This window comes from Dreissena polymorpha, chromosome 11 (assembly GCF_020536995.1).
Source record: "Dreissena polymorpha isolate Duluth1 chromosome 11, UMN_Dpol_1.0, whole genome shotgun sequence".
NCBI lineage: Eukaryota > Metazoa > Mollusca > Bivalvia > Myida > Dreissenidae > Dreissena > Dreissena polymorpha.
Genome location: NC_068365.1, coordinates 38,500,782 through 38,520,186, shown reverse-complemented (window position 1 = coordinate 38,520,186; position 19,405 = coordinate 38,500,782). Strand labels below are relative to the sequence as shown.

The following is a 19,405-nucleotide window of genomic DNA, read 5'->3' as shown; positions in this document are numbered from 1 at the left end:
CTGGAAATGTCGTCCCTAATTAGCTTGTATGGATTGCACAGGCTTATCTGGGACCACACTTTGCACATGCATTAAGCCCCAATTTCCCAGAGCTCGGCTAAGATCAGAATAACAATGGGCATAAGGACCGCATGTAAAATATTTCAACAATAACAATATAAGCACAGTGACCATACACAATAAATTACTTGATCAAAGTATCTTGAAATAAATAATACATCAAATACTTTTTCCTTTCTTATCTTGCTAAAATCAGGGCCCTTGCTACACTTTGGGGGATTGGGGCCGGGGCCCTTAGAGGGGGGAATTTCTCGTCGTTTTGGGCGAAAAAGGGGAATTTTAGATCTTTTCACCAACCAATTTAACATTGGGGAGGGGATTTTTTGCTGAAATAGGGGGAAAAAGTATACTTTTTTCATGGGGGTAAAAGCCGGTAAAAAGTGCACATCGAGGGCCCTGAAAATGCATGTAAAATCATAAAAATCATTTCTATAGGCAGCAAATATAATGACTATTGAATTGCCTATACCAGGTAATGCAGTAATAACATATTTCGCTGTTAAGAAGTTAACAGCTGTTTGTATTTTTTATGACTGAAGCTAACTTTGGTAGTTTTAAGACTCTGTTGATGAACACAGTGCATGGTCATTTGTAATGATTAATCGGCCCATCACAAATTCTTGCATCTTTACAACATTAAGCAGCGCTCCAGCTAGCCCTCAACTGAAAGGTGCAGCACCCTGCCACCAAAGTCCCCCACCATGCCTTTTTTCTATATGATCACATTATAATGCAGCAAATGTTATTTGAAATTTCAACAAATTGACTTAATTTTCATAGTCAAAAAATGTTGATCAATTATGGCAAGGGTTTTGTTAGCCATTTTGGGGAAATGAGTCTGGTTAAAATGAGATTTTTTAAATCAATAAAATGGCAAAGTTGGTAAGTTTTATGGACAAAATGGACCAAATTGGTGATTTTTCTACAAATATTGACACAGTAGGCCTTTCATTGGATTTTTTGGTCAAAAATCATATAAATAATACAAAGTTAGATGTTTATGAAGTAAAATTGAGATATAATAATCATTATTCACTTAGACAATTCATTTTAATGGGGGGGGGGGGGATTGTGAGAAAAAAATAAAAATTACGGTTTGGGAATGGGTCCTTTTGCTTTCGGATCGGGTCCGTTTTATGGACTTTTTTGCAAAGCAGAAAAAAAATGTATTGAATCTTATTTTATGAAAATACATGTAATATGAAATCTATTAACATTATCATACTACTTGAAAATATCCCAAACGGATATAATGACTGGGAAACAAAATGTCCTTTTGACAAATTGTTCCCTGTCTTTTTATGATCCTAGCTAAAGCACTGTTTAATAAGTTGTGTCGGTGAGAGGGGAAGGACAGGTGACATACCTTGAAGGCCCTGTCAAAGAGGTCTGAGAGGGCCTTGTGCTATGCTATCTGAGAGGGAAAGGTGACATACCTTGAAGGCCCTGTCAAAGAACTCTGAGAGAGCCTTGTGCTGGGCTATCTGAGAGGGCAAGATGACATACCTTGAAGGCGCTGTCAAAGAGGTCTGAGAGAGCCTTGTGCTGGGCTATCTAAGAGGGGAAGGTGATATACCTTGAAGGCCCTGTCAAAGAGCTCTGAGAGGGCCTCATGCTGGGCTATCTGAGAGGGGAAGGTGATATACCTTGAAGGCCCTGTCAAAGAACTCTGAGAGAGCCTTGTGCTGGGCTATCTGAGAGGGCAAGATGACATACCATGAAGGCGCTGTCAAAGAGGTCTGAGAGAGCCTTGTGCTGGGCTATCTGACAGGGGAAGGTGACATACCTTGAAGGCGCTGTCAAAGAGGTCTGAGAGGGCCTCATGCTGGGCTATCTGAGAGGGGAAGGTGACATACCTTGAAGGCCCTGTCAAAGAGTTCTGAGAGAGCCTTGTGCTGGGCTATCTGAGAGGGCAAGATGACATACCTTGAAGGCGCTGTCAAAGAGGTCTGAGAGGGCCTCATGCTGGGCTATCTGAGAGGGGAAGGTGACATACCTTGAAGGCCCTGTCAAAGAGGTCTGAGAGGGCCTCGTGCTGGGCTATCTGAGAGGGGAAGGTGACATACCTTGAAGGCCCTGTCAAAGAGTTCTGAGAGAGCCTTGTGCTGGGCTATCTGAGAGGGGAAGATGACATACCTTGAAGGCCCTGTCAAATAGCTCTGAGAGGGCCTCATGCTTGGCTATCTGAGAGGGGAAGGTGACATACCTTGAAGGCCCTGTCAAAGAGCTCTGAGAGGGCCTCGTGCTGGGCTATCTGAGAGGGGAAGGTGACATACCTTGAAGGCCCTGTCAAAGAGCTCTGAGAGAGCCTTGTGCTGGGCTATCTGAGAGGGGAAGGTGACATACCTTGAAGGCCCTGTCAAAGAGCTCTGAGAGGGCCTCATGCTATCTGAGAGGGGAAGGTGACATACCTTGAAGGCCCTGTCAAAGAGCTCTGAGAGGGCCTCATGCTGGGCTATCTGAGAGGGGAAGGTGACCTCCCCCTGCACCTGCTCTATGTACTCCAGCCAGTCCTCAGGACTGTCTCCCTTCAGGCATCGCTTTGGGTCTGAAAAATAGTACATTAAACCATGCAAAACAGTTCTTTGAAAATAAGTCTTGCCCTGGGAAAATGGGGTTAATGCATGTGCGTAAAGTGCTGTCCCAGATTAGCCGACACTTTCCGCCTAAACTGGATTTTCGCTAAGCAAAGAATTTCTTTAAACACCTGCACAGGCTAATCTGGGATGACACTTTACAAACATGCGTTAAGCCCAGTTTTCTCAGAGCGGAGCTCAAATGTTTGTATTGTTAACCTCTCTCCTAGAGTCTGTTAAAGCCTTTGAATGGGCCACGGTTTTAATGAAAATATATGAGTAAAATAACCAAATGAGAATAACCAAATGAGAATAAAAATACATTGTACTTCTTCAAAATTAATTGCGAAATCGAACACTCAAAATGTAAGAGCACAGAGGACAGTGTGCAAAACTTTGGTCCGTCAGTTCTTTGTAAATGAAAAAATTATTTGGCATAGTTTTCAATTTCAATTTAACAGGTCTCAGACAATAAATTGAAACTTACTTTGATTTCAGAAATAAGGCCTTATGAGATCTAAAGGTCCAGGAATAATACCTAGTAAACACTTCTGACTTAAATTCTATACTTTTTGAAAAACACAATAGATTTGTGTCACCTGTCAGATCCAAAGTGCTTTCTTTTTTCTGTATCTTGTGAAGCCTTTCTCTGAGAGCCTCAATATTCATCTTTGTGACACTCGGCAAATCTCCTTCAACTGAAACTAAATTTGATCAATTGCTAGTAACTAATAATGTAACTTAATTAATACAGATTATAGATATCAGTGTTTTTTCCACCATTTTGGAATGGGGCCGGATACTTTTTGGATTGGGAAAATTTGCGCCATTTTGACAAAAATTGGGAAATGAGTGTTGTTGTTTTACTAAAAAATGCTTCAAAATTGAGAATACAAGTGTTTTCAGTATTATATTTACTAAGGTTGAACTTATATGGATGGGAGTTGAATAAAATATTGAGTTCAATTTTATTTTTTTTGGGGGGGGGGGGGAACCTTCCATAAATTTTGGAATTTTTAGCTCCTACAATGTAATTGGGAAAAATATATACTTTTTTCCATTGAGAATGGAGCTGATTACCGGTCCCTATTTTAACTGGAAATGTTTCCAGACTTTTTTTTACCTGCGAGTCCTGCGTCCTGGACTCACAAAAACCTCTGGGGATGCAAAGTTTTGAATTATGTGAGTCCCAAAAATGCATTGAAATTTCTCAAAAAATAATATCGTTTAATATTTGGACTAATTCTTGCAATACGGGGACTCATAGATTTGCAAGTTATCGAGTCCCTGGACTCAGGTGAGAAAATTTGTAAAAATATCAATGCAGACTTTATTAAATTTTCTGCTTTGACATCATTCAAAAAAACATTGACACCACTGTATCATGTGAAGTTTAAATAAGATATCCAACAGAGAACAAATTAAACTCATGTCAATACTTATGATATTCAATCAAGTCCAAAGATACTATTACCAGTGTTCTCAATAAAAATTTGAGAAGCAAGTTATATTTTAAAAGTAGCCAGCGACTTCAAACTAAAACGGGCATTTTTTGCACTTTTTTGAATTGATATTTTGGGGAACCAGGGCTTTTCATCAGAAAATTGGTAAGAGGCCTTAGCCTTTCAAATTGAGAATTTCATGCATGATAACTGCTCATTTTGGGAAGACATTGTTTTTTAAAGTTTTTGAAACAGGGTCTTTTTCATTGTGCAGAAGTATTAAAAGACACATTGTTTTGCATTTTTAATCATATTAGAGCTCATTGCTTTCAATTTTGGAGATGATGCCCAATATGTCTAATATTAAAAAAAAAATACAATTTGGGAAATTCCTCTATCAATTTTAGGAAAAAATGACCTTTTTTTCAATTGGGAAGTAGCCGAATTTCGGCCTCTGTTATATAAGGGTGAAAAGCCCTGGGAACATGAGCTGGCGCCAAGATTGTTAGTAACCATTGAAATCACTGCCTGCCAGTACTTCCGGAGAACACTGCTATTACCCGGGACTCTGTGTATTAACCCTTTCAGTGCGGGAACCGAATTTTGAAGGCCTTTGCAAACAGTTTGGATCCTGATGAGACGCCACAGAATGTGGCGTCTCATCAGGATCCAAACTGTTTGCTATTCTGATAGTATTCTTTGAAAAAAATCGAAGAAAATGCTAATTTTAGAAATTCAGCAGACGACATTTTAGCAGAAGACAAATTACCCAGCATGCAAAGGGTTATACCATGCAGGCAAAAAAACTGTCAAAACACCAATTTTGTATATCAAACAAATTGAGTACTGACCATTACACAATGATGTTTGACATACATTAATTTTTGTTTTGGAGTGATTTTCAATACTTAGTTTGCACATCTTACATCAATCTAAATATCAATCAGGTAACTGATGATTGGTTGAATAAAAACAGTGCTCAATGCGCGCACATCATGTTACACAATTTACACATTTTCAATTTGATGTCAAATAGAGACATGTCCCACATTTCACTTTATGGAGTCATCCGCATAGTGATCATGTGTGTTTATTTGCCGAAAATGGAGATCAGAAAGTTTGTGTTCATGAAATTCCTAAACACATTTTTCGTCAATATTGGCCAGAAAATGACGGAAAATGTCAGACAGGTTGTTAGCAACCAACACGCCCGATTTATCCATCGCTGATTTGTCAATCAATGTTTAGATAAGAATCTGATTGACAGTTGACCAGATGTAAAATGCTGTGATCATTTGAAGTCATTTTAACAAGTCTTTCATGAAGATTTTTACCATTAACCCTTACAATGCGGCAGGGTCTTCCCCAGGCCATTTAAGCGCCCCTTGCCGGGGCGCTTGAATTTCGAAATCAGAGTCCCCAGGGCGCTTGAAATTTTCCGATCAGTGTATTCTTCAGTAAAAGAAAGTGGAGAATGTCCAAAAAAATCAAGGTTTCCCTATCAGTGTATAAATATTCCCTGTTTTAAAAGAGCACTCGGTACCTACTTTCACAAGTAATCGCCATAAACACCACATGGGGTAATGGATAATCCACTGATAAGAGAATAGCATGACGCGCGTATCGATTATTCTAGCCACATTACACGGTCATTTAAATGCTGACAAGGATGTATCTGGTAACTTTCCAGTCGTCAAACTGTGAAGTACATCGTCCAATCGGTTACGGGAATGCTTATGAGGGCAGGGTTAACTATCGACCATTATTTTTGATTGACGTCGGGCATGAAGTAAGAGTTTATCGCAGCTTGATTAGCAAGAAGTTGTACCATTTGAGTAATATAAAACCGGTAATTAGTACAGTACAGAACATTAAAGATGGTTTCGGGCATCATCATCACACCTTTTTACTGTAAACAAGTGTTACCTATGACTCATAATTAATACGAGAAATTAATTGCAAGTGGTAAACAATTAATTATTATAGCGAGTAAGTTGTGCAAATGACTCCCGGTTACAATTATGTGATAACAATTTATTTAATTCCAGTACATGTATATTTCAACATGTCCATTTATAGAACTGATTCACCTCGTTTTTCTGACATTTATTCGACACGTAATGCGCTTTAACAAATTTTCGTTGAATTAATTACGCACACTTGTAAATGTTTCGTCCGATAATCGATAGTTAGAAGACTGATGATGGCAACCGGTCGTGATCCTCGTGGACAACGTGAATTTCATGCATAATTCCGTCAAAACATTTATTCGACTCGTAAAGTGTGTAAACAAATTATCGTTGAATTTATAACGCAACGGTTAATATTTGTTGACATCTCAAATGGGAATAATTAAATTTGTAATCCGAAACCCATTACCGTAAGTCCATGTCCGAATGTAAATGTTACCGCAACGTTCAATATTTTTGCTTCAAATTAGCAGTGCAAATTTATTTTGTGTCGAATCTTTTTCTCAATTAAAAAGAGCGCGAAAATTATGCAGCATATACAACGTCGCGTCTATTGCATACAAATGGCGTGTATTGAGCGTTTTAGCAAGCACACAACAGGTCAGGGGATTGACGCATATTAAGAGGCAATATTTCATCAAATCTATAAATAGTCACTTAAAAAATGGCAAGGTTTGTGTTAAAGAAATAACTGAAAGCTTTTATCGTAAATATTTACCAGAAAGAGATTGATAAAAACGGAATAAACGGGATTATCGGGTAATAAATAGAAACTTGAAAAATAGTAAGTATACAGTTATAGAGTCGGGTTGAAACGGATGTATTGGGGGAATCGTTCGAGTCGGGATTTTACTATCTGTGCGGAAAAGTTTTATAACAAATAAACAATAAAAAAAAAAAAAAAATTTAAATGACTGGGGGATTTTTTTGAAGAGTCATAGCGCACCAAATGACGTCTTTTGACGCTGTTTTTCTTTGAGTTATAACGCACCACAGAACGTGAATTGACACGTTAAATTTAAAAAAATCAACGTCCCACCCCCGGTCGGCCCTGGGGCGCCTGAACAAATTCCTGGGGAAGGCACTGCAATGCGGGAACCGAATTTTTAAGGCCTTTGCAAACAGGCCTTTGCAAACAGTTTGGATCCCGATGAGACGCCACAGAACGTGGCGTCTCATCAGGATCCAAACTGTTTGCTATTCTGATAGTATTCTTTGAAAAAAATCGAAGAAAATGCGAATTTTATAAATTCAGCAGACAACATTTTAGCAGACGACAAATTTCCCAGCATGCAAAGGGTTAAGGGTTAAGTGAGAACACTTTGAAACATAACATCAAGCAGTATGTTTTTTTCATTCAAAATCGGGTCCGGTACTCAGCCCCATTCCCAATTAAAACAAGAGATGTGTTTGTCAGAAACACAATGCCACCTACATGTATTGCGCCGCTTTGAAGCCATAAATTTGACCTTTGACCTTGAAGGATGACCTTGACCTTGACTTTTCACCACTCAAAATGTGCAGATCCATGAGATACACATGCATGCCAAATATCAAGTTGCTATCTTCAATATTGCAAAAGTTATAAAAGTTTAACCAAGGTTAAAGTTTTGTGACACACACATACAATGACTGACTGACACAATGACAGACTGACAGGCCAAAAACAATATACCCCCGATCTTTCGATCCGGGGGCATAAAAATATATATTTTTCCAAATGGGAGCTAAAAATTCCACATTGAAGGTTTCCAAATAAAAAAAATGTTTTATTTTTTTTTATTTCTCAATATTCTGTTCATCTCCCAACCAAAGAAGTTCAAGCTTAGTAAATAAAATACTGAAAACACTTGAATTCTCGATTTGGAATCATTTTTTAGCAAAACAACAAGAACACTAATTTACCAATTTTAGTCAAAACACCGTAAATTTTCCCAATATAAAGCAGGGTTTTTTTTGGCCCGATTTTATAGCCGAAATTCGGCTATGTTCCCAATCCCAAAAAGTATACTTTTTTCCCAATGTGGCAAAAAATTCCCAATTAAAAAAAAAAATAAATAAATAAATTTTTTTTTTGTTTTTTTTTTTAGAAAGAAGTCTAATGCGTATTTTATCTCAATTTCAATTCAATTACATCTAACAAAGTATTATATGATTTTGTTCTTTTAATTTGAATGATTATAAAGAGTTATATCAAATTTAATATTTCCCTAATCAGTGGACTTTTCATGTGGAAAAAAAGGCTAATGAATTTATTTTCCCAATTTCATGAAAATGCCGATAAAATTCCCAATTCCAAAGCACTTTATCTTCCCAAAAAGTGGAAATAAAAACCTGTAAAGGGACTCTGCCCCATTTCCAAAATGGTGAAAAAAACACACTGTCAAGTAACTTGATATTTTCATTAGGGAAATCATGATTTATGCAGGCGCAAAATGTTTTGTCTGGCCTCAATTAGTTGCAATAATTCAACTTTCAGCTTTATTGCCAAGAGGGTTGCTAGGAGTTGTAATACACTGTCTATTGTCCTAATGTGCAAAATTTGATCAGAAAAGTGAGGGCTAATGAACACTGATACGGCAAAAACTCATCGTTTACTTATTCTTTTACGTATAAGCAGAAACGCATTGTAGTGTTGGTGCCCTTCTCACAAAACATGCACATGCCTCATGATTGGGAACCGGCGGCCAATCAGAAGAGAGCTTACTAAGAGCACGAGTTTTTACGCTCTCTTCGTGCACGGGCGGTTAACGTGGGTGGATGTGTTTCCCTGAGGTGAGTATCAGGCTTGGCAAAATTGCCGGTCCGCCGGTCATGACCGGCAGATTTCCATTTGGTCCGACAGGTTTAACAAGAATGTTGGTCCTGGCGACCGGCAAAATGTGAAATGAATGCAAACAAATCATATTTTTTTCAAAGTTGAAAATTCGAAGAGCAAACCCCTTTCTACATCATGAAAATGAAATCGCTCATCGTTTTGATGTTTGCAATAAGTTTGTTACGTACAATTAGCAAATCCGACTAATTACACAACACCTACTTCAAACTCAGTCGCAAAATCGGCAACTGCGTTCTAACAAAAAAGATCTTGATAGCTTTGACATATTTTTCGAGTAGATAAGGACATTAAAATATGCATTTCTTTATGAAGCATGGCTTTAAAAAGGTTGTTTATTAAATATAAACAATGTTCTAGTGATAACATGCACTCCTCATTGGTCTCCAAAAATGTTATCATTTTACATTGTACAAGTTGGTGTCTGTTAACCACAATTTTATTTTCAATACTTCTTGTTACTTTAGTTTACGTTGTTTTAATGCCTAAATGGATATAATTGGTCAGTTGAGTATAGTTTGATGAATAAGATGCCCTGTTACATATTTCGTTGGATGATCATCATCCAATAAGTTGTTTTTATGTTGTTTTTTTCGGTCCGGCTAAATTTTCTCCAGACCGGCACATTTTTTTTAAATGCCTGTCCGGATGACAGCCATATTTTTTCCAATTTCGCCAAGCCTGGAGTATTGCCAGGAGAAATTGTGAGTCTGTGACTGGTTATGTTAGCCTGTGACTGTGTGTGCACACATATTTCTCTGGTGGAGCATTCCCAGAAGGTTTAAGTGCCATTCCGTGACGTTTACCAGACGAGCCGGCGCGTGTAGCCGACGAGCAGTGTAGCTGATGAGTTTCCCTCGGGACGCCGAGGACGATTGATGCCATTCTCACGAGGATTCCAGTCAACATTTATGTGAGTATGGTATTAAGTATCATTGCTAGTAGTTTCAGTAGTTGCAGACGAAAGCCACAAAGCAGTGCTCACGCTGCTGCCAGACATTATCGCCAATGGCGATTATTTTATCCAACTGGCTATTATTTCTTAAAATTGTCTAGAAAAAATGGCGATTATTTTATCCGCCTACATAAAAAACAAATTGCCTCTAAATGTTGTCCGGCGAATGCGAAACGCCTGCAAATCGGGCCATCAAGCAGGAAAAATCGATAACGAGATTACCTGTGTACACACTCGACCCTGTGTATTGTCATACACGCGTCAATAACTTCTGAGACATTGTGGCCTAGAGCATTTTTCTCAATCAGTGTCCGACAGCAGTGATATATTTCGGAAAAAACGTCTTTAATCTCCCTGTGCTTTACCAATTATCGGTAACTGTTAGATCTTTGTTAATTTTTCGCCAATTATTATTTAATCGTCATTATTGAAAATCGCCGCTAATAATGTTGGCTGGTTTTGTTTTGCACGCCGTTTTTTCTGCAATTAGATTACATTGAACATTGCTTGATGAAATAATTATTTAATCGCCATCAACTAATTATCCCCGTAATTACCGCTGTTTGTCGTCTGCTTTAACATATGATTCCAATTTTTTTACCAGGTAACCTGGTTTTCCCAATTCAAAGGGACCCGGCATATGCCATGGTCAGCTAATTTTAACGAAACACGTGTTTGGAATTACCCTAAGGTGGTGTATTTTAACTCACGCGCTGTGACGTTAATTGATGTATGATCGGCATCGCGAAAGTGTTATTTTTGGAATAAATCATTTACAATTGATATTGGCCTCTGCCTACAATATTGCAGCTGATGGCAAACGCCGTATTAATAGATAAAGTAGTCGAACGATATGCACATTTTAGATTATGCATATTAATATTTTTTATTATGCATATTTCATGTGCAAAACGCGTACGATTTTTCGGATTACCGTTTTCGGATACTGTATTTTTTTCGTCCATTATGATTTATTTTCGAAGTTCATAACAGCAAAAATAGAATGACGAATACACATGCGGTGATACGGAAGGTGTGGTTTATAATATTTCGAGTGTTCACCAAAAATTGCAATTGGAAAAACTATAAAAAAAATAGTATAATTAGTGCTCTGGGTGGGTTGGGGCCTCTGCCCTTAATTCTTATGTGTATGTAACTGTAGCTGAGATCTGGTTTGTTAAGTCACACCCACAACATTGATTGTATTCTTTATTGTAAAGCCATGATAATATTTTATAAGAAAATGACACACTGATATTATGCTTGTTTTTAAGTATATATATATATTATAACTTGAATCCAATAGATATACATTTAATAAAACATAGATAAAATGAGATTCATGGTTTGTTCTTTCTTTTTGCCTTCAGTACCGTTTTTCGGAAAAGTCCGCATATGTTTTGGCTATTATTTTTTTAAGGAAAAAAAATATGGCTATTATTTTCTGAAGGCCAGAGTGAGCACTGCACAAAGAGCTAACCGTGATAAACACTACAGCATCAATATGATTTCCAACACACAATCTATGCTGTCACATTGCTGTGTGAACTCTTTCTATCCTCAAAACTAAATCAATTTGACATTTGATATACACAAATGCTTATTTCATTTGACTGTTGTGTTATGAGCTCTTTGTAGTAGGTCATATGCTAGCACACATTTATATTACTTATATACTACACATTAATCAGAGCTCCAGATAAGGTTTTGTGAAATTCTTAAATAACTACCAGATTTTCAAAAATAATTCTTTACTCTGAAATTTTATTCTTAACGTGACGACTAAGTTTTGGAAAATAATTCTTACTTTTTCTAAATGACCTAAAAATAAATAATAATTGGTTATTTTCATGCAAAAAAAAAAATCAAAATAAACATACTAGCAACTTAATTTATGCGAGTTCAACAGTGTCTTTTCAGTATTATACAATTTTATTTTTCAAATACCTTCATATGCCCAAACTGTGCTTAGATTGCATGCCTTAGATGAATTTTTACATATTTCACAATTAAAACGGGTCTCCCCTTCAATCTTTTCAACGATTAGCCACGGGACTTGTCCCTTCCACTCGTTCAATGTTTTTTTTGTGTTTAAGTTTGGACCCGTCGTGTCTCGTTTTTGTTTAGCTTTTCCGACTGTGTCGGCAACTGAACATACAACATCGTATAAGATCTTTTCTATTATGTCTTTCTTAACATTTAACTTCGGCTCACTTTGCGTACAATATGTTAAAAGCGTGTTTTTGGACGCTTTGCCAGGGCTTTTTTCCTTCTTTGGGACCCGCCGATTTTTTTTCCCCTCAGCAGGTAAATTTTCCCCCAGACTTCATTTTTTTCCCCTAAAAAAAAAAAAAATTTTTTTTTTTTTTTTTTAACTTTAAATACATAAGTTTACCTGATCCAGTGTAGAAAATATAACATATTGCATAATTAAATTATCTGTTGCCTTAATTTTGTTTTAAAAACAGCAAAATATGTTGAATTGATTATTTAAGACTTTCCTTATTTTCCCCAAAATCTGGCGTTTCGCGTGATTTTTCCCCCCAAAATCCGGCATTTTGCGCGATTTTTTCCCCCTCAAAAAAGGTCAGGCCCTTTCCCCAAAATCAGATAAAAACCCCTGCAACATATTCAGGCTGCTAAGAAGTTGTAAATCAACAAGACTTACAACTGATTGAATGTGCCTTTATTTTATGAACAATGTTAAATGTGTTGTTATTATTAATAATACTGTTATTAAATCAATTCCTTTAACATACTCATACATGCCATATGTCCCGGATTGTCCGGGACAGTCCCGGAAATGAAGAACTTGTCCCGCTGTCCCGGAAATCTGTCAAATGTCCCGGAATATACAAATCCATATATACATGTACCTAATCTTAATAGGCTTAACTTCGCCTCGAATCTGTGTATACAGGGGTGGCGAAATCTCAAACAAGGGACAAAATTGTCACAAAACCAGGTTTTCATTGTGAAAAAAAAATCTGATAAAGGGAGAAAACTCAAACTGAACTTTTGAAATGACCAAAAAAAATTAACCCCCTTTGTAAGTTTTTTTTTTTTTTTAAATCTATTTTAAGTCGTGGCGACCTTGACATTGGAGATATTGACGTGATTCTTTCGTGGGACACACCGTCCCATGATGGTGAACAAATGTGCCAAATGATTTTAAAATCTCACAATGAATGACATAGTTATGGCCAGGACAAGCTCATTTATGGCCATTGTTGACCTTTGAACTCAAAGTGTGACCTTGACCTTGGAGATATCGACGTAATTATTTCGCGCGACACACCGTCCAATGATGGTGAACAAATGTGCCAAATGATTTTAAAATCTGACGATGAACGACATAGTTATGGCTCGGACAAGCTCATTTATGGCCATTTTTGACCTTTGAACTCAAAGTGTGACCTTGACCTTGGAGATATCGACGTAATTATTTCGCGCGACACACCGTCCAATGATGGTGAACAAATGTGCCAAATGATTTTAAAATCTGACAATGAACGACATAGTTATGGCCCGGACAAGCTTATTCCGCCAGCCCGCCAGCCAGCCCGCCCGCATTCGCCAATCTAATAACCAGTTTTTTCCTTCGGAAAACCTGGTTAAAAACTATACTTGTCCACGGACAACCATTTAGGAAATTTAACTTGCCCGTTGCTGAACTACACTTGTCCGTTAATGTTTATATAAATTATAAACGCATTGATTGATTAATGTTAAATAATGTTGAATATATCAAAATGAGTATGATTTGCTTGTTTTGTTTATAATTGTCAGTGATTTTTTTTGCTTTTTTTTGTTACAGCCTTTGCCATTTGGATTGGGAAAATTAGCGCGATAAACCATGAAATTGGGAAAAATAGCGCGATAATCCATGAAATTGGGAAACATTATAAATATGATTATAAGAACAGAATTAAAATTATTAGAGTATCTTTGACAGCATTTTTATATTATAAAGTGCTAATTTAATGTGTTCTTACAATGAAGTCAATGTTAAGTTAATATCCTTCCACATGCATATTGATCTTGCAATATTCTATATAGATTCTTAAATATACCATTTAATCATAACCTCTTTAACAGTAAGAATTTAATTCAGTATTTTTTTTTAATTAAATATCATATGGTGAAAACATTAACAAATATTAAAAAAAAAAATTTTAGTGGTCTTGCTATGTCAATGATGTATTAAATGGAGTTAAAATAATTTATTTCATTTCTTTACCTTTCAACATCTTGCACTTGACATCCTCCGTTCAATGCTATTTCAGTAAACTGTAAAGCGTGACAAACATAATAAAGCAGAATATGCATATGAATCTGATTATACACAGATCCACTAACATATAAATCATATCATGTTTGTCTCTTTCCATTTTCGAACGATACTCATCTTAAATGCATTAACTTTGTGAGTACCGGTAGACTAACGCCAATTTCCCAACACTAATTTCCGTGATGCACATTCACTGTGAAGATTTCTAATAAATATTTGTTGTTTTTATCTCAAACGTTGTATTTTGCGTTAATGGACACACGCATTAAATTATTTGGTAATAACCATATGATATCTGTTGTTAATTTGAATGTTACTTTTTCATTTTTGCCGCTCATCGCAAATTTCTCGTCTGCTTGCCGCCATCTTGGACGTGTGTAAAAACAGGCGTTTACAATCGGGATACATCGACTATCGTCCGTATCATCCGCAATATTGAGAGAGATGTGGATAGCAACGTAAAATCGTATTCAGCTAAATTCGCGAACAATACGTAAGTCAGTTGTCGTTCAGCGAAGACTCGACAAGCTTGATCAGCACTCGTTCGAAATTATTGCTAAATCACATTGTAATTTTATTGGCTTTATTGGGAAAATTTTGTCTTTTTTTGGGAAATTTTAATCAAATTTTTGGGAAAAAAAGTCATTTTTTGCAATTGGGAAGCAGCCGAATATCGGCTGTAATTTTGGGCAAAAAAAATCACTGATTGTATTTCAATGGTACATTCATTATAGCAGTATATTATAAACAATATAAAGACTTTCTCAAACTTTAAATCTTGCGAAGCTAGTGTTATTAAAACATGTGCTGAACACAAGTACATTGTAATCTAAACAAATTAAACTAGTCCAATATGTGGACCTCATCAAGACTGAGGCTCCGCTACTGGTAGCAATTTGATTATATAAACTGGTAACCATTGAAAATCTGTTAGCCAAGTTTCTTGAAAAGTTCTGGTGCGTTTACTTAGATCATATTTTTTATCATAATCTTTCTTAGTTTTTTGGGAGGTGGGATCCTCAAAGCTTCGGGTTTCTGCTCCGTTGTTGAAGATTAAAAAAAAAGTTTCATCTTTACCATTAAAGTCGTCTTAAATAACAAGGTAGACCGTGTTTTGATTATCTTAGATTGATACTTTTTATTTCCGTCTGATTGTAAAAATAAAGAAACCAGTTTGTACACTGTCTAACAGTCGGGCCAAATGTTAAAAATGCGGCATGCTCCCGGTCTCTTATAGAATAAGGGAGATCACTGCGCAGGAAAGTGCACGTATTTTAGCTTGACTGCTCCGCAAATAGCACTGACAATGTAATCGCGTGTCAATATCTGGTTTTGTAAAACTTAATTACGGCTTTAATACAATGTATTTTTGTATACCTGGACTCGACTTTTAAAAAAACTTGTTGTCCACGGACAACTTAATTGAAAAAAGTCAGTTGCCCAGACAAGCAAATGTACGACTCGGGCAACTCGGACATTTGATTTCGCCACCCCTGGTATATCTGCAGCGTCTCCATGACAATGCCTACCCGAATAGGCAGACTACGCTACGTGTCAAAATGGATCAATTTAACAGGGGTCCTGTAATCATATCGATTGTCTCACGTTCGCGGTCAAACCGAAAAGGCCGCATTGTTTAATGTGGTTGTTAATTGACTTTAATCTACTACATCATTATTTCCCGCTGCGTAAGGGCAAAGGATAGTTGTTCACACATCTGAAGTCCAACATCGCTGAGTAAAACATTAAAAGCAGTTTATGTTCGCACGTTTAACCGACAAAGAAGTTGAGTAAAAAAGTAAGCATATAAAAACGTCATCCTCACTAGGTTTATTATTGTCTTGTTCTAAACCCTCAGTAAACATACGTTAAAAATAATAAGTGAATTTGAAATGCGTTCGCCATGTCGTATCAACAACTACGCGTTACACACAAGTCTTAATAACAATAACGCAGTGACGTCACCATCTATGTTTAGAACGCTTACACTGAAAACACGTGGCTTGTATCTAGTAACGGAAGTAGTAATGTTTAATTTGACGTTAATAGATCAAGTGTATTTCGGATAGGCTTTCGATCTTTTGCAATTAACGATGCGAAACAAAAAAAAACGTACCAAAAATGCATATGTCTTTAAATATCGCTACATTTTATACATGTCCCGGAAAATCTGCAAAAGTCCCGGACAATTTAACTCAATGTCCCGGAATTGGTCTGAAAAATTATGGCATGTATGCATACTGTAAAATGCTCAGTTTTTGTTTGTATTATAACAACATGATCTTCATTGCCCAAATGTAGCCCCAGTGTGGCGACAACTTTTTAAATTTGGCGAAAGTAAGTGGCGACAACTTTTTAAAGCCCAGAGGGAACCCTGAATAACATCAGTTTAGTGATACACACTGATCCGCTGCCGAGAACAGCGGTTGCGTTTATGAAGGGGTGTATATGGACTCCCAGAGCCATCAAAGCAAAAATCATCAAAGGCTATGGGAGTCCGTTTATATGAACTAGGACTCAATATGGGGTTTAGTTAGTTGCAATAATCCAACTCCCAGCTTAGTTGACCCTTGGTCGCTGGGAGTTGCAACTGCTTACGGCATTTCCCATGTCAAGTCCCCCGCCCAGAATCCGGGCGGCAGTTTAATCCGAAATATTAGCCACATAAACTATTTTCTGGCATAAATAAACACAAAAAGATCGTAAATATATCCATAATGCGCAAATTAAAACAACTAACATGATATGTTATGCTTGCATAATATAGATATTAATCTAAAGTTTCAAACACATCAACGGTTCATTTAAATGTATGTGTTTTTGCAATGGACATAGCCAAGTATTCCGAGTAATTCCGAAAGCGAAAATACGCTATAGACTATCTCCGGAATCCTCGGCGAGATAGATCTCGTGTCTAATCTACCAATCGTAATATACCGACTACCTCCGGAATATCTGTAAGATAGATCGAAACGTCAATTCAAAACTTCGGCTTTCGGTTTGATAACGGTTTTTGTATTAAGTTTTTGTTTTTAGTATTTCTGCACAATTCACTCGCAAATTGATATCGGTAATAACAGGTATTGATGTCTTCGGTTGATTAAACTCGATTTTATAGACATACGTGAGACATAAATTTTTACATAACAAAATGGGTTAACAAGAAGAACTCTGAGCTGTACGTATGTACTTGTAAAAGCTCAGAGCATTCAAGAAGAACTAGGGGTTTAGTCAATTTGCTATTTCAAATTTTGCTATAATCTGTAATTGCGACAGCAGTCGAGCAGATAACAAATACATAACAAATTAACTTAAACACTTACTGAACGTGAAATTACATTCCACGCCAAACTATTATAGCAAATAACCTCTAATAAATAAACAAAAACACTTGTTATTTTTAAAAACAACCGCTTTCATTTCCGGAAATGCCTGTAAAAATCCCACACCCGACTATACCTGCGGTTACGGTGATGGTCGTTTCGTGCCACTACCATTTCGAGCCACTGATATTTGTGTAGGGATGTATTGGACGTTTCAGCCCACTGATAATATATAGACGAGTAGGTTTGAATCATACCTATAGGTGTGAATAATACAGGGATGTATAGTTATGTTATGTATATTACAACAGTGTTTACAATTATAATTATAAATGTTAGAAATAAAAAGGATTTCTTGCTATTATAAAATATGTGTGCATAGTTCATTCTGTTCAATAAATATGAAACACGAAGTGCTGTTATTTTTATTTTCTGCATTATGTGAGTGTGTATTACATTTAAAAATAATTTAAAAGCATGGACGAACAATAATCATCGCAACGGCATATGCGGCAAAGGTCGACAAATTCCTCTTGTTGAGGAAACTAATGTCCTTGCCGTATTTGTCGTGCGAGCACATCGTTCTCGGTCCCGCCTTCGAACAGTTAAAGTTTAAGTTTGAAGAGGTATATATATATATTTTGTTTATTATTATATACAAAATCGTTTAATGTATTCCGATATGCATGCACAAACACATCATAATACTTTAAGACAAATATGTTACATGATGTGCAAAATGTGTACTAGCTGATAAAAAGAAATTATCATTTACGTCGGATGTCTTCTCCTAAATGTTGTGCTGCACATGGAACGAACGTTGGTCCAAAGATCAACGTAGACACCGGAAAGTTTGAGTATCTATCGCAAGACAGTGAGAACCGACAACGACATTGAAAGTATTATTTGTATGTTTTTTAATTCAGCAATCTCCACGCAGAGTTGTCGTTCCTTGCTCTCACGAACAAACTCTGCCATCACAAGAAAATCCGATTAGCTTTGGTACGATTTTATTTGTTTGTTTAAGTAATATATTATGAAAAGTAGTATCATTTTCTTTTATATTTTGAAAATATTGAGTGTTTCAGGTTCATAATACAAAACAAATTACCTAAATTTAAAAAGTTGCCGTGGTACTTTTAAGTAGTACCCGAGCCGACAATGGCCAATCAAGCTTTAATTCTCCCATAACTTTGCATTGAAATTTTGGGGAAAAAAATTAATGGTTTGGAATTGAATATCAAATCTCCACGTTCATATTTAAATACAGTTTACAATCAAAATTAGCAAGTTTTTTTACATCAATTACATCAAAGACAATGACGGATGAAACCATTAGTTTTTAGTCCAACTACTTATCCCCACATGTGTAGGCGGAAGGTGGGGGCAACAACTATATATCCCGCTTTATAGTAAACAGCACTTCTAACGCACAATTTATTTGTTTCATAAGTTGTCGATATGCTATGAAATCGTCAAAAGTAAATTTTGAATACAAACAGGCATATCATATTTCAATATTTTTTTTATAATAAATATTCAAATGTTCCAAAATTTAACGAATTTGCACGTTAAACGAGCAATATAAGCAAAAAAGTATCAAAATGACAAAATTATAAAAATATTTACTTCCAGTTAAAAATAATTTTAAAGTTAATCTAAATAAAGCATGCTTAAAATACTACCAATTAACAATGCCCGTTTGCTCAGTATCATTTATTCCAACTCATTTCTCTGATGTGCGAAATAACGTTGATACACTGAATGCACGCATATAAAGCCCAGTTTTATGAGAGCGAGGCTTATTGCAGACAGAAGTTCAAGTGAACTATCTACCTTTCCAGTCAGGGCTTATCAGCTGTTCTGTTCTAGCGACCAGTCTTCACGCTCTGGAAGCCCTTTAAACGCTCACGGCGTCTTATCTTTAATTTCTTACAGACTTCCGCCGCATA

The 19,405-nt window shown here is 36.5% G+C and overlaps 1 protein-coding gene across 4 annotated transcripts in view; it reads right to left on the bottom strand.

Annotated features, from left to right (window-relative positions):
* Positions 1 to 17,592, bottom strand: part of LOC127850482 (dual specificity protein kinase Ttk-like) — a 52,419-nt gene extending 34,827 nt beyond the window's left edge. The window contains exons 1-3 of one of the 4 annotated variants that reach the window (XM_052383561.1): positions 17,454 to 17,592; positions 3,236 to 3,340; positions 2,472 to 2,608 (exon numbers count right to left, since the gene is read on the bottom strand). In XM_052383561.1, the coding sequence (XP_052239521.1) occupies positions 2,472 to 2,608; positions 3,236 to 3,305 (207 nt within the window). In that variant the 5' untranslated portion in view covers positions 3,306 to 3,340; positions 17,454 to 17,592. The remainder of the gene's footprint in view (positions 1 to 2,471; positions 2,609 to 3,235; positions 3,341 to 17,453) is intronic. The other 3 variants (XM_052383563.1, XM_052383564.1, XM_052383565.1) reach the window with 3 other exon arrangements.
* Positions 17,593 to 19,405: the final 1,813 nt, after the last annotated feature.